The sequence below is a fragment of the Coffea arabica genome, chromosome 3e (genome assembly GCF_036785885.1).
Source record: "Coffea arabica cultivar ET-39 chromosome 3e, Coffea Arabica ET-39 HiFi, whole genome shotgun sequence".
NCBI classification, from domain to species: domain Eukaryota; kingdom Viridiplantae; phylum Streptophyta; class Magnoliopsida; order Gentianales; family Rubiaceae; genus Coffea; species Coffea arabica.
The window spans coordinates 45,869,659-45,894,243 of record NC_092315.1 but is presented as its reverse complement, the minus strand read 5'-3'; the positions used below and the strand labels follow the sequence as shown (position 1 = coordinate 45,894,243).

Genomic DNA, 24,585 nt, shown 5'->3' with positions numbered 1-24,585 from the left:
AAAGGAAGGAATTTTATGGAGTAGATTCTAGTTTAAGCACTTGAGTTGGGTGATTTGAGCTTGTTGGAAGCTTAAACTTGGAAGAGTTTTTCTTTCTTCTTGGATGAGAGGTTCGGCCATCAAGGAGCAAGAAATGGTAAGTTTTGTTCAATTTTTAAGATATTTAAACAAGTGGTCAAAAGGTCAAAAAATAGAATAGTAAACCATAAAGTCCACCCAAAGGGAACATGACACATGGCACCTCATTAAATGCATTCTTGTCATTCTTTTCTCTCTCACATCAATCACTTCACACATACTACTTATCTCTTAACACCCGATAAATTTTCCACAGTATCCGAAACTTAACCGTATTGGCCGAATTTTCCCGAACTTTTCGCACTAGTGGGTCCCACGTCCAATATATATTCTTAATTTTCTAAAAACTCTCCAATACTAGAAAATTCATATAAAAACTATAACTGCTCATAAAATCTACCAAGAAAATATTCCTAGGCCAGAAAATGCAGAAAACATGAAATTTAAGGGGGAAAAACCCTAGGAAACTATTAGGGCAATACGGGTTCTCACAATATCCTTCTTGATTACGTTTTTGCGTCATATTGAATTGAGAATGAAAAACAATATTAAAGAAAATATACTGAATATCTATCTAAAAAAAATGATATATACAAATCAATCAAAATGTTCAAATTTGTCAAAAAATTTAAAATGCTCAATCTAAAATGAACTATGTAATTACAAATCTTATTGTTTGGTAACAATAAGGTCTATTTTGTCAAAATTAGTAAAATGTGTCAAATCGTGCGGTACTATCAGAAGTAGGACAAGGTGCTCGACCCTCGAGGAGGTGTCATTGATTCTGGCCGTCGATGCTCCTTATGGGCCAAAACTTTATGGAAATTGCGATGATGTGCTCCACTGAGGAACCAACTTTCCAAAGCGATGTACGACGGCATCGAACATGAGAGTTTAGCCGAAGTAGAGGTAGGTTTTGCTTGTAGTCATGTTAACAGAGATTAATCATATCTTGGCATCAAAGAAAAGGTTAAAAGAATTTTAAAAAAAGTCATTAAAAAAAAAATACCAAAGAATAGTCGAACGACTCCCAACAATTCCTACGCCCAATCCGATAGTCCAAAGAGCAGTATGGCCCCATTTGGTAAATAATTTTTTTTAATGTTTATTTAAAATTTTACTGTAACTTATTATAGAAATTATAAAATTTTTTGAAGTGTGTAAAATTTTGCATATTTTGAAGTTTATAGTTTAAAATTTTCAAGAAGTTTTTTAAGTTTACTATAATTAAAATTATAACAAAAAACTTGTAATAAATAAACTTGATCAAAAATTTAATTGCAAACAGAGCCTTGTCTTGTTACTTGTCTTGAAAATACCTTTTGAGACGCTACTATGTTTTTGTACAACTTGTATGCAAATTTTTTGTTTTTGTATCAAACTTTGGGTTGTTTGGCAAATAAGTTTTGATCAAGTTTATCTTCTATAAGTTTTTTAATAACTTTAACTATGATAACATTAAAAAATTTCTCAAATTTTTTAAATTATATATTTTAAAATATTTAAAAATTTATCTACTTTAAAAATATTTTTTATAATTTTTACAATAAATTACCGTAAAATTTTAAACAAACACCTACAAAACTTATTTGCGTGGGACCTTTATTCCCCACAAGTCGTTAAACGCGTTTAGCTGGCAGAACAGGAGTCAAGAAAGTTGCCATTGGATAGCTGTGGCTCTAAAAGCGTCCAAAAGTCTGCTGACTTTGACAAAAAAAAAAAGATAGCTGTGGCTCTAAGCAATTACTAACTGTTTACTCATAAACTTGTCAACCATTTTCTCCAACCAAGTCTTCCACCACTTTCTTCCTCTCAGTTTGTTTAGGCTCACAAGGAAGCAAAATGGCTGAGCTAGCTGTGCTTAGTGCCTCGGTGAAGGCCATTGTACAGGGTCCGCTGGATAAGGTGATTTCTCTAGTCAACAAAGAATTTAGCCTGATCTACGGCTTCAAGAAAGATCTTGAAAAGCTGAGAGGATCACTGGCCATGATACAGGCCTTCTTGCGAGATGCTGAGAGACGACCAGTTGGAGAAGAAGCTGTAAAACTGTGGCTGGAGAAACTTGAAGGCGTGGCTTATGATGCTGATGATGTATTGGACGAGATGAACTACAAAATTCTCCAACACAAAGTAAAGCTACAGAAGAAAGTGGAAAGCAAGGTAAAAATCTTCAGCTTGCTCTCAAATCCCTTTTCTTTTAATAGGGAATTGGCTGGTAAACTCAAGGACATAAATACAAACTTGAAAAGGATTAACCATGAAGCAAATGAGTTTGGCCTTCAGTTCCATATCAGAGATGTGGATGCAGATTCTGCTGCTGGTGCTGTGTTTTCTCATTCCATAGCAAGAAGCAGAGAGACTGACTCAGTAAGTGTTGATCCTAATGTTCTGGGAAGAGATAATGATAAATCTGATTTAGTGAAAACATTGATGAGATCAAGGGATGAAGTTGTTTCAGTTATTCCCATTGTGGGAATGGGTGGATTGGGGAAAACAACTTTAGCTCGGTTAATATACAATGATGAAAGAATTAAGAACTACTTTGATGCAAGAATTTGGGTCTGTGTATCTGAAAGTTTTGATGTAACTAAGCTCTTTGCCATGATGCTCGAATCATTGACACAATCGCATGTTCAAGTACAGGGCAGGGAAGCCATAGTGAAAAACCTTCAAAAGGCTATCGGGGTTGGAAGATATCTTCTCATACTAGATGATGTTTGGAATGATAAAGCTGATAAATGGGATGATTTTAAAAGATCAATGGAAGGGATCAACAGAACCAAGGGAAATAGCATTGTTGTGACTACACGTAGTGAACAAGTAGCTTCAATAGTTGCGACGCTACCCCAACATTTCCTTAGAAAGTTATCTGAAGAAGATTGTCTGTCAATATTGAAAGCTAGAGCATTCCCAGGAGGAGAAGTTCCAAGGGAATTGGACGCCATAGGGAAGAAAATTGCAGCCAAGTGTCAAGGTTTACCATTAGCAGCAAATCTGGTAGGAGGAATTTTACGCAACAAGGGAAAATCTGAGTGGATGTCAATTTTGAATGAAGGCCTTTCTCATGTAAATGGAGATGAAAATGGTTGTAGTATCTTGCAAATACTGAAGTTGAGCTTTGATCATTTGCCAACTCCTGCTGCTAAAAAATGCTTTGCTTATTGCTCAATCTTTAACAAGGATTTCAATTTGAAAAAGGAACAAGTAGTTCAACTATGGATCGCAGAAGGATTTTTGTATTCAAATCAAGGAAGTGATGTGATGGAGAAAACGGGGATCAAGATTTTCCACATTTTACTGCAAAACTGCTTACTTCAAGATCTGGAGAAGGATATATATGACAATGTCATTAGCTGTAAGATGCATGATCTTGTGCATGATCTTGCAAGTTCTGTTTCAAGTGCCAAAGGCAGATGCCTCGCATTGAGCACATCGAGTGAAGCACCCCAAAATCTGTTGGAAGAAAAGGAAAGAAATCTGCGCACGTTGTTCTTGAAATATGATGTTTCTCACCAAGTGTTGCTAGAGTTTGTACTCTTGCGTGTACTAAATTTGGAGGGTGCAGATCTTGTTAAGGAACTGCCCTCCAAAATAAAAAAGCTAACACATTTAAGATATCTTGATGTGTCAGGAACCCAAATTAAGGTTCTGCCAGACTCCATTTGCAAGTTGTATAATTTGCAAACTCTGAGGGCCCTCCATCTACATGGTTCTATCAATAAGTTTCCACCAAATTTTCATAACTTGATCAGCTTGAGACACCTTCATTTTTATTTTCCTGAAAGATTTCAAATGCCACTTGGGATAGGAAAACTGACTGATCTTCAAACATTGTCATGCTTTAATGTGGATCAAGAGAAGGGCCGTAGAATTAGCGAGCTGGGGTGCTTGAATAACCTTGGAGGTGAATTGAAGATACACAATCTAGAACTGGTGAATGATGCAGATGAAGCTAGAAGTGCAAATTTATCTGGAAAGCCAAATATCTACAAATTGGAATATTATTGGGGAAGAAATAGACAAGGCGACAACCAGGACGAAAATGTACTGGAAGGGCTCCAACCTCACCCAAATATAAAAAGCTTGAAGATAGAAAACTTCATGGGCAATGAGTTTCCTTTGTGGGCTATCAAAATGGCCGTCAAAACCGAGAATGCATGGGTATTACTTGAGAATTTGGTGGAGATAGAACTAGTCCAGTGTGAAAGATGTAAAGAAATTCCAATGCTCGGACAATTACCCTTTCTCCAGCATCTTAAATTGGAAGGGCTTACTAATGTAAGAATTATAGCTCCTTCAACTTATGGTACTGATTACTACATTGGATCGAGCAGTAGTCTATGTAGAACCATATGGTTTCCAGCACTTGAAAATCTCGTTCTAGAAAGAATGCCGAGCTTGATAGAATGGATTGATTTTCCAGATATGCCATCTTCAAGTACAACAGCATCAAGTGAAGTGAGTTTTTTTCCTCGCCTTCAAAACTTAACCATCATAAGTTGCCCCCATTTAAGGACTGTTCCAAGAAAATTTCGTTGTCTTACTTGTTTAAACCTAATGGGCGACAACAGCATCTTGCCATTGTCAAGCATATGTAGTAATGTTTTCACTCTTGAAACACTACGCATATTTGGCCTGTCAGATCTAACATGTCTTCCAGATTGTTTATTTCAAAACAATCCAAAGCTTGCACATTTTAACATGGGCTATTGCTCAAACCTGACAAATTTTGCTTCAAACTTGTCAGGCTGTGCCAATTCTCTTAAGATATTGGAGATTGAGCACTGCGATAGTCTGATTGAGTTACCACAAGGATTACACACCCTCCAGTCACTTGAGAGACTAACAATAAATGGATGTGACAGTCTCAGATCCATACCAGCGCCAGAGTGCCAGGGCCAGGGCCTTACTTCTCTTCGTAACTGGGAGTTTGCTGGTTGTCATGGATTGACCAACATCCCTGGAGAAGCATTGCAGTTTTGCACCTCTCTGGAGTCTCTGTCGGTAAAGTACTGCAATGAGCTTGTAGTTTTTCCAGTGGATTTGCAGAAGTTGCCTTCTCTCATTTGTCTACGGATACATCACTGCCCCAAATTGGATATGATGCCCACAGGTTTGTGTGGTCTTACTAGGCTAAGGCAATTGTACATAGGTTGTTTCTTGGAGTTTGGCTCATTCCAAATCATTTTCAATGGCATTGAGCAAAATCTTTCAACCCTTATAGAATTAGAATTGTTTGGGTGTTCTGACTGGGATTCTCTGCCTGATCAACTTCAGTACCTCACATCTTTGAAACAACTGGACATAAATGATTTTGGAGTTGAAACTTTGCCCAATTGGCTGGGGAATCTTTTCTCTCTCGAAAATCTGAGGCTGACCAATTGCAAGAAACTGCATCAGCTGCCTTCCTTAGAGGCCATGAGGCATATGATCAAACTGAAGGAATTTACAATTACAAATTGTCCTCTGTTAAAAGCTAGTTGCATCCAGAGAAGCAACCCCAACAGCCAGTGGTCCAGGATTTCTCATATTCCCACAATCGAAATAGATTTATTTCTTATTCAGTCCTTATCATAAGCTATGGAGAATACTTTGAAACTTTCTTGAACGTTCAGGTGAATCTTCAACTCTCCGAAATTCATGTTTCACTTCTAAAATTTGGCTATCTAATTTGTTACTTGGCATGTAGGATTCCTTGCATCTTTGGTTCTAAATCGATCAGGGATCGGTGTATCAGGGGATCAGGGATTTCCTGTGCTGAAAAATAATCTATTTCAGGTGATTTCTTGGACATGGCTTTTTGGCCTGCAAATTTGTTTCGGAGTAGGAACCACCAATTTATCGCCTCTTGCTTTTGCTGATTCTTATTTTCCATCTATTGCGTGTCCTGTTTACCAAGGTAACTTGTGACCAAAATCTGTAAAGATAACCTGACCAGTTCCTATTTAGCTCAGGTGAAACTCATAAATCTGGATCAAAAATGACTGCAAAACATAAAGCCAATATCTGTTCTTGATAGTTCAAACCATAGCAATATGAATCCTAAAAAGATACACAGCAACTAAGAAATTCTGAAGACAAACGCCACAACCAAAGAAAAAATCATGAAATTACAGTTGAAGTTGGGCAGAATCTATCATTTGATTAATTATATCCCCAGTTCATTGAGAAATTTCAATTTCTTTTTGCTCAGATATGTGATTATTGTCAATTTACTTTGCTGCAGTTGAAAGGATGATTATGTTCACCTTCCAGGGCCCTGATTCATCATGTCACAGGCTATTGGCACACCACCTATTTTGCTCATATCTCCTGCACAAAATTCAGGATTTGCTCCTTGGTAGAACAGCTTTTATCATTCTGTGATTTTCAGTCACTTTGTCATAAAGGGATTCTAAAGCTGAATGCTTCTCTTTCCTATTGCTATATGGTTCTTGCATCACTTAATCTCATATGTTCCTTATGGACTTGACTCAAGCTATATATGCTTGTAAAGAAATCATTTCCTGAACCTAATTAATTAAAGCTGATTTCCCACTAAATTGGAGGCAAACTCTGAGGTAAATTGATGCAATTATTTGTATGGTATCCGATGTCTGATTTTTTAAGATTAAGATTTGTTTTCTTGGTTCAAAGGTAACCTGAAGAGGTTCTTTGGCTAATAAATCTCCATAAAAATTTTCTGGACTAAAATTCCACCTGTCTAGCATAATCCTGGTTGCAAGTAGATTCAAATCACAAAAAAAAAAAAGAAAACAAAATAGTCTAGTAGTTAATATTGAAATTCCAAAATTCAAAAAATTTGAATCAAAGTGTTACTATATGACGCCAGGGTTTAGTGGTTAAGATTAAGATCACAAAAATGCAATTAAGCCAATTAAGCATATGACCACAAAATGCAAAACCAAAGATCACGTCTTTGAAGGGCTTCAAGGAGGTAGTTTATAAAACATTAGTTTTTTTTTTATAATCACAATTTGAAAAAAAGAAAAGGGAATTGTGTTCATTGTTGTTTAGTCACAATAATTGAAGAGCAAAGCACCCCAAAAAAAAAAAAAAAATTGAAGAGCAAAGCTGTGATTTTAACCCCTATAGTTAATTACGCAACTTAATCAGCATTAGCTTTTCTTTTCCATAGTAAAACCTTTATCCAACTTGACCAAAACGTTCAAGTTTGATCTTCAACATGTACAGGTAATGTGAAGGAAGGAGTAAACCATTAACACCTAGCCAGCTTATGCTCTTCCCCTGTTTCATGTCCCTAGACTTTTGTTCTCTGCTTTCAACAAACATTGCCACTGTGTCAAAGAAACCTTCCAGATTCTTAGCACAAGGATATGTAAGGGATTCTTGTTTGGATTGCAAAGTGCCAACAACCGCCTCCTGAACATGCTCAAAATTTGGCCATCCCTTGATTCAAATAATAGTTTGTAGCGTAATGAAGGATCATTACACAATTCAATAACCAAAATCAGTTTTGTCCAAGATACCTTTACAGTGCCAGGGGCGGAGCTAAGACCCCCACAGTAAGTGGGGGTCAAATTCTAGTACAGTAAAATTTATTTTTTAAAAAATAAAAACTACTAACATTATTATATACAGCAAGTTATAATTGTACCCTACGAGTACTCTTTTTTTTTTCTAATGTTGTAAAATCAATTCATTATCAATTTTGTTAAATACATCTTTTTCAATGTAAGTAACTGAATCCCTTGAATTTTTAAAAATAATCGCGAATCACCAGCAACTTGATCTTCTACAGTTTTTTTTTATATAAAATTTATCTTTACCCTATTATAAATAAAAATCATAATAACTTAATTTCGCATTACAAATAAAAAGTTTACCATCCACTTGAATAATTCTTGTTTTTGAAGACTTTGAAGTTAAAAAAAATAATCTAAAGAATTGGTTTTCTCACTCCACTTAAGAAAGTTGACCCCTTGTGTTTGGAAATTTTAGATGAATTTAGTCTTGAGCTAACTTCCATAGATAATTTGAAATAAATTCAAAATTATTGTAATGGTAATAATTATGAATTTTCAACTTTTTGGGGTCAATGTATATAGGAAAGAGAATTTGACAAAATATAGTGGAGGTCAAATAAGATGCAAATTTAAAATTTCCTAAACCTAAGAACTAATTTTTCAAAGTTAAGTGGGGTCAATTGACACCACTTGCTTGTATGTGGCTCCGCCACTGCATAACAACTCTCGTCATATTTTGACTGTTCTACATCTTCGTACATCTCTCATTCATCAAATCAAGACTAACAATTTTCCCCACTTTAAGAAATTTTTCCCATTTTATTTTTCTAAGGAGCTCCCCATTAACATAATAAATCTCCTGATAATCGCCCTTAAGGATCCTCAATAGTCTTTCAAAAACTCGTATTTCTACTGCAAACATCCAGCCAGTTTTGCCCCATCATAATATGTCATCATGGTGAAGAATTCAGAACACTTTATAATCATCCTTAGATACCAACGGATGTTGGTGCAAGTGAAAGGGACTTGCATCCTTTAATCATGAGGTTTCGAGTTCGAAACCCATGAGAATGGAAAAAATGACGTTGGGAGAGTGATAGGAGCATATAGTACAGGGCGTAGAGATAATTGTCATGCATGTTCCTAGGGTGAACATGAAAAATCAGTCTATGGTGATTGTAGTCGTTGTTGTTGGAAAATTGGATGAATTGTGGGCTCGAGATCGAGATCGAGATCAAGGAAAGTCATGATTTCGAAATGCACCAGTTTGACAGACCTAATTAATTAAAGCTGATTTCCCACTAAATTGGAGGCAAACTCTGAGGTATCCGATGTCTGATTTTTTAAGATTAAGATTTTTTCTTAGTTCAAAGGTAACCTGAAGAACTGAAATTCTTTGACTAATAAATCTCCCCATAAAATAGAAATTATGAAAAACTTGGAGATAAAGTATAGATAATAACTCAGAGAAATTTTCATCATTTTGATAATTTGATTAGAATGCAACTGCAAAACCAAGGATCATAACTCTCAATTACATAACTTTCTACACTTGATATAAATTTCCAACTGCCAATTGTTAAAAAAAAAAAAACAGTTTCTTTCAAAAAGATAATGTAAAAAACTACCAGCTCAACAACTTGCTCTAAGAAATACTCTGTTAAAATTCCATCAAACAGCATATCATAACAACTCTATTTCATCTGGCATTGATAGAAATTGACAAGCATTTCCATTTTTTTTTTAAAAAAACCAAAACAATGTCCGTAAGGATTACTAACTTCAGCCAAGAAAAGAAAAGCTTTAGTATTACATGCAAAAGAAAATGAAAGATTGAAAATTTTAAAAAAAATTTTAAAAAAAAAGGAGAGGTTACTGAGATGATTGTGCCTAACAATTTGTTTAGAAACCTCAATAATCAGTTCAAAGTTTGTGGAAACCTTGAAATTAAGCTAAGCTTCATTGTTTGCATGTGATAGGATGAGTGGCATACGAATTCTTAATCTGATATAAAAATTTATAGACCTCTGGGAAATCTTAATGGTTGCAAACAGGGTAATAATAGTTTAAACGGATATCGAATTTCTTAAAGCAATACTGTATTTTCCCATTAGTGCAGAATTTTTTTTTCTTTTTTTAAGGAAACTGCTATAGGTAGTTGATTTTAAATGTTAGAGTTACAAAAAAATTAACCACCAAATGCTCTAAAATAATATATAAAACTTAAGCTATTTTGGGATTAATTAAGACGCGAGAAGGGAGAATGTGGGATCTCAATTCAAGATATCTACTTTTTCTGGTAGTTTTATGGAGCATTAAGATATGGTCTTCTAATAAGATGTTGGAATGCTATTAATTCTCCAAGCTCAGTACACCCTATAGAAGGCGGCATGGGAAATAGCCAGTTTCACATCTATTATTAACATTAGATAACGAACAAGCTCTATATTCAAAATCTCATTAACTTTCAACTGCAGTAAAATATCTAACTGTTTTCTTTGCTGGACAAATACTAAAAGCAAATTAAGTGTGTCACCACAAATGCCAAAACCCAAAAATCATATCTTCTAAGGGTTTCTAGGAAGTTAATTTATAGAACACCAGGTTTGATAAGAACAAAAAATTGCATTTACTGTTGTTGTTTCGTTACAATAATTGAAGAGCAAAGAACGAAAACCTTCCATGTGATTTTAACCCCTAGAGTTAACTACACAACTTAATCAGCACCATTTCTCCTTTTCTGTAGTAAAACATTTGTCCAACTTGACCGACCACAGATTCAAGTTTGATCTTCAACCTGTACAGGTATTGCGAAGCAGTAAACATTTACACCTAGCCAGCCTGTACTCTTCTTCTGTTCCATGCCTTAAGACTTTTATACTCTGCCATGGTTGTTGAGCAAAACTAAGCTTTCAGCATACATAAACACTTTCTCAGAGTAATCTTCCAGATTGTTAATGCAAGAATGTGCAAGGGATTCATGTTTCGGATTGTAAAGTGCCAACCACCTCTTAAACATGCTCAAAATTAGGCCGTCCCTTGACTCAAATAATGGTTTATTATAGTGTGATGCAGGATCATAAGACAATCCAGTAACCAAAGATGTATAGTGACAACACACAGAACGACATCCTCCTATAACCAATAACGTCATCTTCTGGCTGTTCCACCTCTTCATAGATCTCATTCGTCAAATCAAGGCTAGCAATCTTCCCCATTATAAGAAATATTTCCCATTTTTTCCTACGGAGCTTCCAACTAACATAATAAATCTCCCCAGTAGGACGACAGTCCCAAGAATCCTCAATAATCTTCCAAGAACTTGTGTTTCTGCTATAAACATCAAGCTAAGCGCGCCCCTTCGTGATGTTACCATGAGAGCAACTCCAATGACGTGTCATGGATACAGATCCATTATATACATCATTAGAATGATGCCCGTAAAAGCCGCTGACAAAGAGGAGATAGTGGGCCTTTTTTTTGCAACGGATAAATTTGGTTAAACATAGACAACGGACAAAATTTCATGGTGCAAGTTAACATTCAATTTTTTTTCCAACCGTCATTGTTTTGTTCTCTTTATATAAACACACAGGACACCCATTTTTTTTCATATTTCAATATCCTACTCTATTATTTCTCTTACTCTTTCACTCATTTTCCTCAACCTCTTTGCACAATTTTCTAAAATTTCAATATTTTGTGATTATGGATGAGAATTTTAGTAGTTTTAGAAATATGTTAAATGCTCCAAATATAGAAAATTCATCCTCCTCACAAAATCAAAACCACCAAAATTTCCCAAATTTCTCATTTTCTGGTATTCCTACAAATGTGCAAAATTAATAATATTATTTTTTAGAAAATAAAAAATCCAAAAGGTAAAAAATTTAATGAAAGTTTAATAATTTATTTTTAAAAATAATGAAATTATTTTTTAAAAAATTACTTTATTTATTTACGGGATATGAGTTATGCATTATTAAAATAAATATTTTATTTGATTGTGGATCATACTATTATAGCGTGTAGAGTGTAATTTATTGTGAATAAGAATATAATGAAAGATGAGATAGTGGAATGTTGATATAGCACCATGAATGCTTTAATGACGAATTTGGAACACTTTATAATCATCCTGTAGTGACTCTAGAAATAAATTATTCAGACATAGTTGAAAAAATGTGGAAATCAAGGCTGTAAATTGAAATTAAAAAAAGTTTATGAGACCATTTGTAGTTATTTAAAACACTAAAGGGCCAACAGAAAAGTAACAGAAAAGTTTTGGGCATGATTGTAAGTTTATCGCTTTTATGCCCCTTTTTAAGAGCAACTTCCAGTTTCCACTTTACTTTCTTTCTCGTCGCCGTCCTCAAGTTCCGATGCAGGCCACGTTCGTTTCTTTCTTTCTATATTTTTTTTCTTTATTCTACTGAAAAAACAGAAGAAAAGTTTCTTTATTTTTTCTTTTTGGGTAAGTAGAAGAAAAGTCTCTTTACTCTCTTCTTTCTTTCTTTTCCTCCTCATTTGTTGTTTCGTTGAAACTTGAAACCTCTTCTCTCTCAAAGTAGTAATCTAAATTGGAAAAGTATAATATATTCTGTACTACCCGTCTAGTCTGCCTATCGCACAATTGAGGAAGAAGAAGAAGAAGCCTTTTTAAAGGTTCCAGACTGCAGGCTCCCAGGTACTTTAATGTTCTTCCAACAAGTTTAAATTTCTTCTTGGTTCATTGATCGCTCAGACATTTACTAGTTGTGAATATAACTATAAAACAAAAACCCAAAAAATAAAAGTTGACTTTTTTTTTTCTTTTGAAATGGTTGAGTTTTGTATGCAACTGTTCTTTGACCTTGAAGTAAATCTTGATTTGCAATGTGGGATTTTATTAATCAGCAGTATAGTGGATTGTCTTGGTTTGTTTTAAGCATATAAAAGTTTTATCTTTGAAGATTTGATTGCTAATGTTTTCTTGGCTAATTGGAAGAGTTGTTGCTGTAGTTAAGAATGCCAGCTCAAAGAAAACCCGAGGAAATTGTCCCAATACTACTGGCTCGTCTGGAAAAAGCTAAGCAATTTGTAGTAGGGCGTATCAGCGAGAACAGTGAGGCAGACCCTCTAGTTTTGAAATTCAAAGAAATCGAGATTGAACTTGGCAGCATGAAACGTTTGTTCCCCAGGATAAAACATTGGGAAGGGAAACTCATGGAACAGTTCAGAACTTTGGAGCAAGACATTGATGATGATGTTTTCTTTAAACAGCATGACGAGGCTAATGAGATTCTTAATAGATTGGAGCGCATCAGTGAGAGTGTTGTGTCTGTAAAACAGCTATTTTCTGCAGTGGAAAGGCAGCTGATGGATAGAACACGTACGATGCCTTCTTCTGGGATGCAATTCCCTTCTGAGGAGGCTGTTAGGAAGGATCAGACAATGTCTGAAGAGTGGTCGAGACTTGGTGTGGAGGAAAAAATTTATGCCAGCGAAGCAATATCAAATTTTCAGAAAAGTTTTGACTGTCGGGAGAGCTATCAATTGAAAGCATGCTCCTTGTGCCTTTCAATTTTCCCTGAGAATAGCATCATAAAGAAGAGACCCCTTATTTACTGGTGGATAGGAGAGGGTATGGTCACTAAAACCTCAGAAAAGACTGCAGAGGAGGTTGGAGAAGATGTCTTTAATGAATTGATAAATGAAAGCTTCATAATCCCCAAATTTGAGAACCTTTCTCCCAATATAAACACTTTTATTGTGCACCCTTGGATTCGAAGAATGCTGATCTCGGTTGCAAAAAGACTTAGCTTTTTTGAATTTACTTTTGAATTTACTCCCTCAGGGACGCCTAGCAATGGTCATCGTCGCGCATTCTTATTGGCGGGTGGTAGTGATTCATACAGCACAATGACCGAGGATACTATTATGGTTTTCAATGTAAATGATCAATATCTTGGATTTAAACCTGACTGGCTCTCGAAGTTGAATAGGGTTGAGGTTCTTCAGTTGGGCCGGTGGCAAAACTCTGTCAAACATCATATTGAAGTGGAAAATAAAGATTTGACAGTTGAGTCGAAGAAGAAAAAGAAGGTGGAATATTAAGTCTCTTTGAATGGTTTGGGAAGTCAGACATCCCTAAGATATCTAAGCCTCAGAGCCGTTTCTAGATTGACTAACCTACCTCATTCGGTGCTTAACCTAATAAGCCTTGAGATCCTTGATTTACGCGATGTCACAATCTAGAGAAACTGCCTTCTGATATATCAGCACTGAGGAACCTTACTCATTTGGATTTATCAGAATGTTACCTGCTCGAAAGCATGCCAAAGGGTATTGAAGAGGTCTCTGCTCTTCAAGTACTCAAGGGCTTTGTGATAGGAATCGTCAGAAGAAATCCATGCAGGGTAAGTGACCTTGCTCAGTTGAAAGGTGTCAACAGGTATCTTGGGAGGAAAACATCTAGTCACTATATTATGAGTGACCAACTAGTATTTATAGAAGTACAACCCTAACAAACTATTTACAAAAATACCCTTACTAATTTATTATCTACAAGAATACTTATATTCTCTTAACACTCCCCCTCAAGTTGGAGCATATATATCATAAGCACCCAACTTGTTATAAAGGTATTTCACCCTAGAGCCCCCTAAGCTCTTGGTAAACACATCAGCCAATTGATCTACAGACGGTACATGAGATGTCTTGATGATCCCGTCAAGCAATTTCTCTCGAATGAAATGACAATCAACTTCAATATGTTTTGTCCTTTCATGAAACACTGGATTAGACGCAATATGAACAGCCGCCTGATTATCACACACTAAATTCATAGGCTGTTTATGCTCAAACCCAAGTTCAAGTAACATGCTCTTCAACCAAACCAACTCACACACAGTGTGAGCCATAGCGCGGTATTCAGATTCTGCACTTGATCTGGATACAACTGTTTGCTTCTTACTCTTCCACGACACTAAATTACCACCAACAAACACACAATATCCTGTAGTCGATCTTCGATCTGAGGCAGAACCAGCCCAATCTGCATCACTATATCCTTCAATATCAGTGTGTCCATGATTTTGATACAGCAACCCTTTTCCAGGAGCACTCTTAAGATACCTGAGAATTCGTATAACAGCATCCCAATGACTAGTACGAGGGGTATCAAGAAATTGACTCACAACACTCACTGCAAACGAAATGTCAGGTCTCGTTACAGTGAGATAATTTAATTTACCCACAAGTCTTCGATATTGCTTAGGATCATCAAGTAATGCACCTTGATCTCCTGCTAATTTCACATTGGGATCCATAGGAGTATTCATAGGTCGGCAACCTAACATCCCAACTTCACTCAACATATCGAGTACATATTTCCTTTGACATAAATAAATCCCATATTTAGACCGAGCTACCTCAATACCCAGAAAATACTGTAGATGACCTAAATCCTTTGTCTGAAAGTTTGCCTGCAGATTGGATTTAAGCTTCTGGATCCCCACAACATCATCACCTGTAATCACAATGTCATCCACATAAACAACTAATAAAATTTTACCGGCATTAGAATGCCGATAAAATACAGAATGATCTACTCCACATCTTGTCAGACCGAACTCCATGACAACACTACTAAACCGGCCAAACCAAGCTCTCGGAGACTGTTTCAATCCATATAAGGATTTTTTCAAACGACAAACCAACCGCGGATTCTCCCTCTGAACAACAAATCCAGGAGGTTGTTCCATATATACCTCTTCTTCCAAATCTCCATGCAGAAATGCATTTTTCACATCCAACTGATGCAATGGCCAATTATAAGTGGCTGCCAAAGAGATAAGAAGACGAACAGAGGTAATCTTTGCAACAGGAGAAAATGTTTCTAAGTAGTCTACGCCATACACCTGAGTAAATCCTCTAGCTACTAGACGAGCCTTTAATCTATCAATAGAACCATTAGGCTGCACTTTTATAGTGTACACCCATTTACAACCAACAACAGGCTTACCTGAAGGACGAGGGACAAGATCCCAAGTACCATTTTGCTCCAAAGCAGACATCTCTTCTTGCATGCCTAATCTCCAACCAGGATGATTAAGAGCATAGGTAATAGACTTAGGAATGGAGATAGAATCAAGGGAAGCAACAAAAGAAGAATATGACATAGAGAGATGAGAATAAGAAACAAAATTAGAAATAGGATGTGAAGTACAATGTCTCTTACCTTTGCGTAAAGCAATAGGAAGATCTAACTCAGAGGAGGGCGTCATACCTGGATTTGAAGATTGAGAGTTAATTGGTGAAGTGCGTGGCATATCAGGAACTTTTTCAACCATGGAACGACGAGAGTAAACTTGAAGATGAGGACGAGATAATCGAGTTATGGAATCTGGTGAACTAGATAACTCAGGTAATAAAGGGGAAGGGACTGGTAAAACAGGAGAGGAAAAAGAGGGACACTGGTCTAACTCACAAGACATACTTTGTTTGATAAAATATGGAGTGGATTCAAAAAAAGTAACATCAGCAGAAGTAAAAAATCGATTTAAAACTGGACTGTAACATCTATACCCTTTTTGCGCTCGTGTGTATCCTAAGAAAATACACTTAATAGCACGAGAATCTAATTTATCCACTCCGGGAGCAAGCTGATGAACAAAGCACACACATCCAAAAATACGAGGAGGCAATTTAAACACAGGTTCATGAGGAAAAAGAATGGAGTGAGGTAATTGGCCTTCAAGAATATTGGATGGCATGCGATTAATTAAATAACATGCAGTTAGAACTGCATCACTCCAAAATTGTTTGGGCACATTCATGTGCAACAAAAGTGTCCGAGCAACTTCAATTAAATGTCCAATCTTTCTTTCAGCAACTCCATTCTGTTGTGGAGTGTGAGGACAAGAGGATTGATGAAGGATACCGGACTTAGTCATGAAGGTATTAAAAGGAGTGGAAAAATATTCTTTCGCATTATCACTGCGAAGTATACGTACAGGCACACCAAATTGATTCTTTATTTCTGTAACAAATGCACAAAAAATGGAATATAGTTCTGAACGATCTTTCATTAAATAAAGCCATGTAACTCTTGAAAAATCATCAACAAAGATTACAAAATATTTAAAACCTAACTTTGAAGTGACTCGACTAGGACCCCAAACATCAGAATGAACTAACAAAAAGGGTTCCGAAACCCGTTTATTGACCCTGGGGGCAAAAGGAACACGATGATGCTTTCCTAATTGACAAGACTCACATTCTAATGAAGACAACTGGCTCAAGGTAGGAACCAACTTCTTCAAATTTTGTAGAGACGGATGACCCAAACGACAGTGAATTTCAAGAGGAGAAACAGTAGCAGGGCACGCAATCGGACCATTAGAGTTGAGAAAATAAAGACCATTATGCTCGCGCCCTCCACCAATCGTCCTCTTTGTCTTCAAATCCTGAATAACAACAAAATCAGGAGAAAAAATAACTGAACACTGTAGAAATTTGGTAAGCTTACTAACTGACATTAGATTAAAAGGTAAATTTGGTACGTAAAGAACAGAAGGCAGCGGAAGAGATGGGTTAATTTCTACAGTGCCTAGTCCTTTAACTTTAGTTGTAGATCCATCAGCTAAAGTAACATGAGGGAAGGAAGTAGACTCTTGAAAATTAGAAAAATTTCTAGAGGTACCTGACATATGATCAGTAGCTCCGGAATCAATGATCCATGAGTCAAAATTTTTGGAAGTGGAGAGACAAGCCATAGCATTACCTTTTTGTGCTAAAGAAGCAGAGGGAAGAGATGCCTGATTTGCAGTTTGGTACTGCAGAAATTTGACATAATCTTCCTCGGATATGGTAAAAGTTTTCTGGGACCCTTGTGCTGAAGAACTTGATTCAGCTTGGTCAATGGTAACCGCATTAGCAAACCGAGGTGGTTTTCCATGTAAATCCCAACAAGTATCATGAGTGTGATTCTTCAAACCACAATGAGTGCACTCACGGGTGCCTCGACCTCCACGACCTCCACGACCTCCTCTACTTCTTCCTCCACGAGAGCCACGTCCCAAGTTAAGTTGCTCTATCCGACCATTGTTAGCAACTAACGCAGATTTGTCATTAATTAGAGCACCATCACCCTGTGCGTTGTCCTTAGATGCAGAACGTAAGACCCGAGCATATGCCTCTGCAAAGGATGGTAATTGTTCACCTGCTAAAATTTGAGATTTGATTGGTTCAAATTCTGGTTTGAGACCGGCCAAGAATTTGAGCACAAGCATTTGTTCTCTTTGCCTCTGCATAACTGTAATATCACTTGAGAGAGGCATTACGGCATTTAATTCTTCTGAAACTCGCTTCAGATCAGCAAAGTATTCAGTTACTATCTTGTTATCTTGTTGCAACTGAAAATACTCCAAAGAAATATCATACATCCGTGAAAGATTACTACAGTATAATAACCGGACATAATCCCAAACTTCTTTTGTTGTCTCACAATGAGAACACATGTAAGCAATTCGTGGCTCCATAGAATTCCATATTGCTCCAAGAATTTGGGCATCCTCTTGAATCCAGACTAGTTTCTTGTTGTCCTCCGTAGGAGAGTCATCTGTGAGATATCGTTGCTTTCCTAAGCCTGTCAGATAAATCTTAACGGCTTTTGACCACTGTTGATAATTAGTGTCATTCAACTTTCAATTTGTGATTTGAGGCATCACCATTGGCATAATATTAGTAGACGTCACAATACCTTTTGATAGACTTTCAGCCATAGCGAATAGCACTCCAAACCAAACGAAAGGTCAAAACTCGAGATGAACGGCGCGTGAACAGTGTCGCGTGAACAGTGTTGTGAACAGTGAACAGTACCGATGAACAGTGTCACGGGAACAGTGCCGTGAACAGTACCCGATGAACAGTGCCCCCCGCGTGAACAGTCGCGGTGAACAGAACTTTTGCTAGATGTTTAACCCTAACCCTAGGACTTTTGCTCTGATACCATGTCAACAGGTATCTTGGGAGGAAAATATCTAGTCACTATATTATGAGTGACCAACTAGTATTTATAGGAGTACAACCCTAACAAACTATTTACAAAAATACCCTTACTAATTTATTATCTACAAGAATACTTATATTCTCTTAACAAAAGGTTTAAGGAAATTGAGCATAAGAATAGGGAATGAAGCTTTAGCAGAAGGGGAGTTTTCAAACTTGAAGGACTTCAAGGCCCTTCAAATTCTTGTGATATCTTGGGAAATAGTTTTGTCGCAGTCGAGTACAGAAGCTGCTCTGAGGTCATTCTCAGTCCCACCAAATCTAAAGAAACTTGATCTCAGATGTATCCCTCTAGTGACCTGGCCTGAATGGTTAGAGCCTGGCAGATTGATATCTTTGGAAAAACTTTACATCAGGGGAGGTGAACTCAGCAGCATAGAGCGCCATGATGAAAAAAGTTGGAAAGTTAAAATTTTACGTTTGAAGTATCTGAAGAACTTGAAAATTGACGAGCCAGAATTATGATTAATGTTTCCTGAGATGGAGTACTTGGAGAAAGTCAAATGCAACAAGATTGGTCGAGATGAATATGATCCAGATATCACATGGAACAAAAAGCAGCATGAGCAATTGTAGCAACTACTTGAGTGAGTTTTGCTGCAACTTTTTCGTTTGCTATTCATTTTTAATTGCTCCTGATTTCTCCTATATTCCTCCAGCTCCTGTTTTTAAAGCAAGTTATATTACTCAATTTCTAAGAATCAATTGCTTATGCTGTTTCCGACCATGATTGAGTGTTCTAGAGTCGGTAATATGTGAATCTCTTTTTATTTTTCCCTACAATCCTTGTAAGATTTTTTGTTGTTAATATTTTGAGCATATTATTGCCAGAAGAAGTTTCTGAAATTTTTTTGTTAGTGTTGAAATCTCATGTTTCAGTCTGAATTAAAATTTCTCTTCCTACTCCACCTGTCAAAGCAAGGTACTTCTCCTTTCAATTTTTAGGTAGTGTACCCTCAGAACTGATGAATAGTGGAAAGACATAATCTGCGGAAAAGAATATGTGATATAACTGTTATTCTTATTTTGGCAAGACAAAGTCCAACCTGCATGGTCAAGGGAGTTGGAGAAAGAGAAAGTGCTGCTTGGATAATCCTTCTGCTTTAAATTTGTAAGGTGAAAAAATTGGTATTCATGTGGTTTCAGCTTGCCTCTTTGATCCAAGCAATTTTGAGTGCAGATTGAAAATAAAAATGGGATAAAGTAGAATTAAACAAAAAACTAATGAATCATTTGATGCTCATATTTGCAATTGAAATATTTTTCTCTGTTGTGGGAAAATTGGATTATTGTCTTTTGTATTTAAGGATAATTTCTCTTGTCCATGAGATCAACATGGTGCTGCCTGCTGTTCATGTCTTTACATTTTATAGATGCAATATCCTGAGATAAGCTATCCAATGGTGCCTTCCAGCTCATCATAGGCATTTCCTTCCTTTTCTTATACTCATCTGCCCCAAACTACAGTCTCGAGTATCATTTACAACATATTCTAGACCTTTTCCAGTTTCCATTCCTTTCATGAGAGCCAATAGATTAGCATGCTCTTCTCTTGATTAGATTAACTAGGAAACTGAACTAAAAGTCTTAATTGAAGAACAGCAATTAGATCCTTATTTGGTTGCATAAAGGGTCAATGGCCAAATTCCCAATGAAGCTAGTCAGTGATCTTGACAATTGTCTTGAATCAGGCCCCAAAAACTTGAGTTATATTCTTCAGAGTGCTGCCAAGCTTGTGAATTCCTATGGTTACTTTAATCAAAGAGATTGTGGCAGTAATTATTTGCTTAAGTGTCTAAAATACATGCGATTTTGTCTTCACTAAATTATCAATACTGTTTATTTTTATTTTTACTGAGTGCCACAACTTTGTGAAAATTAAAAAGGAAATTTCTAAAAGATCAATAATCTTATAGAACCATCTGTGGGCATTTTCATCAATTCCATGCATTAAATCAGTAGGAGTACTTGGTTAGTAAATTCTGGCAATAAATAATAATCTCTCTCTTTAAAAGCTATAATTATCACTGTGTACTTAATATGGAGATGTGAACAGAGCTGATTTATTAAATTTGTAATGTTCTGCTACCTGATTGTGAAGAACAACTAGAAAAAGAGAATTGCGAATTTTCTGTTGGTTATAAAACTATTGAGCATCTCTTTTGTAACACGACGCTGGATTGGATTAGTTTTGTTGATAGACTTGACATGCATAATAGGCCAACAATCTGACATGGCAAAATCCAGGATCAGCCAGAGAGAAAATTTCTGATACAATTATACAAGTCTTCCTGTAATGACATCTGACAACGAGGGAGAAAGTTGAAAAAAAAAAAAAAGACGAAAAACAAGTATACAACAGAAGTTATCATTCACCAAGTGTTTCACCTTTCTTATTAAATATCTTATGCACAACTTTTTGAGTAATTTAAGTAGTATGAGTGAGAAAACGTTACACTTTGCAATGTGAATTAGCAATATCATGAATTTACTGCCTCTCAAGATTGCATAGGGTCCAAGTGCTGCATTTGGGATGATGGCAGACCTCTGCTGAGCATCGTGTTGAAGTAGAAAATGAAGATTTGATAGTTGAGTAAGAAGAAAAAGAAGCGCAATATAAAGTGCATTAAATGATTTTGGGAACTCTTAAGTGTCTAAATAAGCCTCTGAGGTGTTTGTAGAATAACCACACATCTTCAGTTCCATTGTTTGAATGGAATATTAATAATCAGGAATTTGATTACCATCCTAAGCATTCTGATATGAAATTGTCACCTATTGTTCGTTCATGCTATTTCCTTATTCTATGTGCTACCTCTGATAAAGCTTTTGAAGTTGTTAAAGCTACTTCAATTGTTTTCCTGGCTGGTGTAGAGGGAAGGAGCATGCAGCTGCATGAGTGTTTTTATGCCTCTTGGACAGTTGCTTGTGACTTGTCTAGGACTTCCAATTATCTCTTCAGGCTGTCTTTTACTGATTGGACGGTTATGATAGCAAAACAAGATAATAGATTTGGTCTGTCGAGGCACTGATTATGAGGCATCCCACATCGGTGGTGGGAAAATGAAAGGAAAGGTATAAGAACTTGGGTCCTTGGGCTATTAGGCAATATGGGTTAATCATTTTGAGCCAGTGGATTTCGGTCCAAAAATTACTTGGGCCAGCCCTTGGACCCTGGTCATGACAGATTATGTGGGCAGACTTCAGCTCATTAAATGTGTTCAAAATATTGTTTTGTATTGGACTATGGTGTTTGTGCTTCCAAAGTAAGTGTTTAAGAAATTAGATAGTCTATCAGCAGCCTTTTCTTGTCTTCTGGTGAGGAAAGAAATTACTATGGTGCTGAAATTAGTTGGTCTGACATCTATTAACCAGTGAGCAACGGAACCTTGGGACTGACTAAACTTGACCTCTGGATATAATTTCTTTCTAGTGAGCAAGGGGGCCTGGGACTCACTAAACTTGGCCGCTGGAAATAATTTCTTATTCTGACCACGTTTGGAATATCTCTGCATAAAAGGATAGCCTAGTCAACGGGGAATGTTGGTACACCAAATACACAAAACCATAGCTAGCTTTTATAGCTTCTTTTTGGCATCTGTTGATTCTTATCCAATGCTTTGGGTTTTTAGCTGTCAATGATTCCCCATTTTGTATGTGAATGATGCATCTATTATCTAATTCGACCACAAAGCCAATTAAGATTTGTCTATGTTGCAGGTCTCAAACTGCTCCAGACTCTCCATGCGCTAAGTGTTTGCATGGTGTAATTTGAGGCAAAGTTTGACGCGATGCCCATTTAATGCTGTGATTGATCTTGTTCATGGCTTGCTCCCAGTGGTGACTCAGATCAGGGGAAAAAAGCTTTATGTTTTATGGATCCATTTTCCGGGCTTTTCAATTTTCCTTTTGCATTAGAATTTCTCTACTGTTGCAGGCTCCTGGAAGTTAACCATATCTGGAAGTGAATGCAATTGCAGCTGCCTAATCTGCCTTGTAGTTTGTAATAGGCTATTTATGAAAAAGTATGAGGCCTGATTTAACTGTATATTTGCATTATTTACCTGAGACAATGTGGAATTTGACATTCATCAATCATCTTGATCAGACTTGCATCACAAACTTTTGGTGACTTTGTCTGATGCTCTCTGATATCTGGACAGCAAAGGCAGGGACGGACGGACCGATGGATTCTAGTTTTTTTTTTTTTTTTTTTCTTAATTTGGAGGTTTTTTTTTTGGGGGTGGGGTGGGGAATATAGGTTCAGTGGAGTTGAAGAGAGTTAATGCTTGAACAAGGTTTAATGGAGTTGGAGAAGTTCACAGACAAAAGACATTAGTTATGAGGTTGGTGACTTGGGCGCGATAAAGGTCAGTTGCTTATGGCCCTTATGGGGTTAGCGTCTAGTATAAATAAAGTAGTTGATTGAATTTCCTTTGTCTGTCTTTCTGTCTCCTATTTGTATAGCATTTCTTTAAAATTTCCTTTGTCTGTCTTTTTGTCTCCTATTTGTATAAAGTTGTCTATGGCCCTTATGTCGTTTTTTGTGGTATGATCCTCGCACCCTTGATGCCCTTCTACTGGATGTTTATGTTTATGGTTGGGGCATTATTAATCCGTTAGACAGTTTGCAAGTAATTTGACGGCTAAAATTTCCTCTGCATCTATCATTCAGATTGGGAATTGGCAATGGTCTCTAGGTAGGCAGAGGACCACTCAGGTGGAGAGTTTGATTCAAGCTATGCTTGCTAACATAATTCCTGTGCTATCTGAACCTGATTCTCATAGATGGAAATGTGATGCTTCTGGAGACTTTACAACTCAGTCATCAATTCAATTGCTAAGGGATCATTGCAATTGAATTGATGCCCAAATGTTGGGAGTCCTTGCAAGTTTCTTGAATAAGCAATTTGACCTCTATTAACCATCTCTCTCAAAATCAGTCACCTTGAATTAACGGTACAAACTTCCATTATCATATACCATGAAGGTAGGGGTGGTAATTTGCAACACGACCTGAAAACACGACACGAACCTAACACGAAATTAATGGGATTGGGTCGAGGTTTTGGGGGTTCGGGTCAGAATCGGGTCGAACCCGATGAACTCGAAAAGAAAACAGGTCGATTTTGGGTCAACACGTAGTGACATGATATGACCCGATATGACCTGTTTACGAATTAAAAATAGTTTAATAAACATAAAAATTATTTTATCCAACTAAACTAAGTTATTCTCTTTTCTTCAAAGGCATTAATTATTTAATCCTAAATGAATTTATTTAATTTGTGTGAAGTTGAAATTATTATATTTGGACAAATAATATATTGTATTATTTTTTACTTTTATACTGTTTTAATTTATTTTATATTTGATTTGGGATAAAACACTTTTACGGTGTTTAATTTATTTTAGATTTTGTTTGGAATTATTTATTTAAAATTTTATTACTTGATTATGTAATTAGTTTTGTGAGAAATTGATTTTATTAGAAATTACAGTGATAAATCGCCAACCCGAAATTTTCGGGTTCGTGTCAGGTATCTTGACCCGTTTCGGGTTGACGGGTCCGGTTTGGGTCAGCGGGTTTTCTGTTCTACCTGGGTCTCAACTTGACCCGTCAACCCGAATTCGACCTGATTGCCACCCTACATGAAGGTAGCTAATGTCACAAAAACTCTCAAGATTATTAAGCTTTTCAAATTTGCCATTCTTAACACTGTTCCTGTCCCAACTCCATTCAAATTCCATCTTGCACAAACTTGGTTTTCCGAACAACACTGTAGCCTAAGCTGCTTCTTTGCTGTCGACTCGCTCAATTTTGCAGATAATTAGCCTACTGGAGAAGTTATTGAAATGTTCCAGTTCTTTAATTTGATGATTCTGTCTTGACCAACATTACAGAATTTTAATCTTTGAAGACAAGACAGTTACCCTATCTTCGATGGCATTTTAAATTTATATGCAA

The 24,585-nt window shown here is 36.5% G+C and overlaps 2 protein-coding genes across 8 annotated transcripts; both read left to right on the top strand.

Moving 5' to 3' along the window:
* Nucleotides 1-1,811: 1,811 nt before the first annotated feature.
* LOC113736932 (putative disease resistance protein RGA3) lies at nt 1,812-6,517 on the top strand. Of its 4 annotated transcripts, XM_072083554.1 has the most exons (4): nt 1,812-2,238; nt 2,722-5,693; nt 5,768-5,856; nt 6,305-6,517. In XM_072083554.1, exons 1-2 carry the CDS (start codon nt 1,921-1,923, stop codon nt 5,653-5,655), a joined length of 3,252 nt encoding a protein of 1,083 aa, XP_071939655.1. In that variant the 5' UTR covers nt 1,812-1,920; the 3' UTR covers nt 5,656-5,693; nt 5,768-5,856; nt 6,305-6,517. The 4 variants fall into 4 exon arrangements, with proteins under 4 accessions (XP_071939655.1, XP_071939653.1, XP_071939654.1 ...); XM_072083552.1 differs by having other exon boundaries at nt 1,812-5,693; XM_072083553.1 differs by having other exon boundaries at nt 1,812-5,693; nt 5,768-5,977.
* A 5,392-nt stretch (nt 6,518-11,909) lies between these two features.
* Nucleotides 11,910-23,062, top strand: LOC113736931 (uncharacterized). 4 transcript variants are annotated; one of them, XM_072083549.1, is made up of 4 exons: nt 11,910-12,252; nt 12,567-19,204; nt 19,652-19,733; nt 22,338-23,062. In XM_072083549.1, the coding sequence occupies exon 2, from the start codon at nt 12,573-12,575 to the stop codon at nt 13,659-13,661; it is 1,089 nt and encodes a 362-aa protein (XP_071939650.1). In that variant the 5' UTR covers nt 11,910-12,252; nt 12,567-12,572; the 3' UTR covers nt 13,662-19,204; nt 19,652-19,733; nt 22,338-23,062. The 4 variants fall into 4 exon arrangements, with proteins under 4 accessions (XP_071939650.1, XP_071939652.1, XP_071939649.1 ...); XM_072083551.1 differs by lacking the exon at nt 19,652-19,733 and having other exon boundaries at nt 12,572-19,204; XM_072083548.1 differs by lacking the exon at nt 19,652-19,733.
* The last annotated feature ends 1,523 nt before the right edge of the window (nt 23,063-24,585 follow it).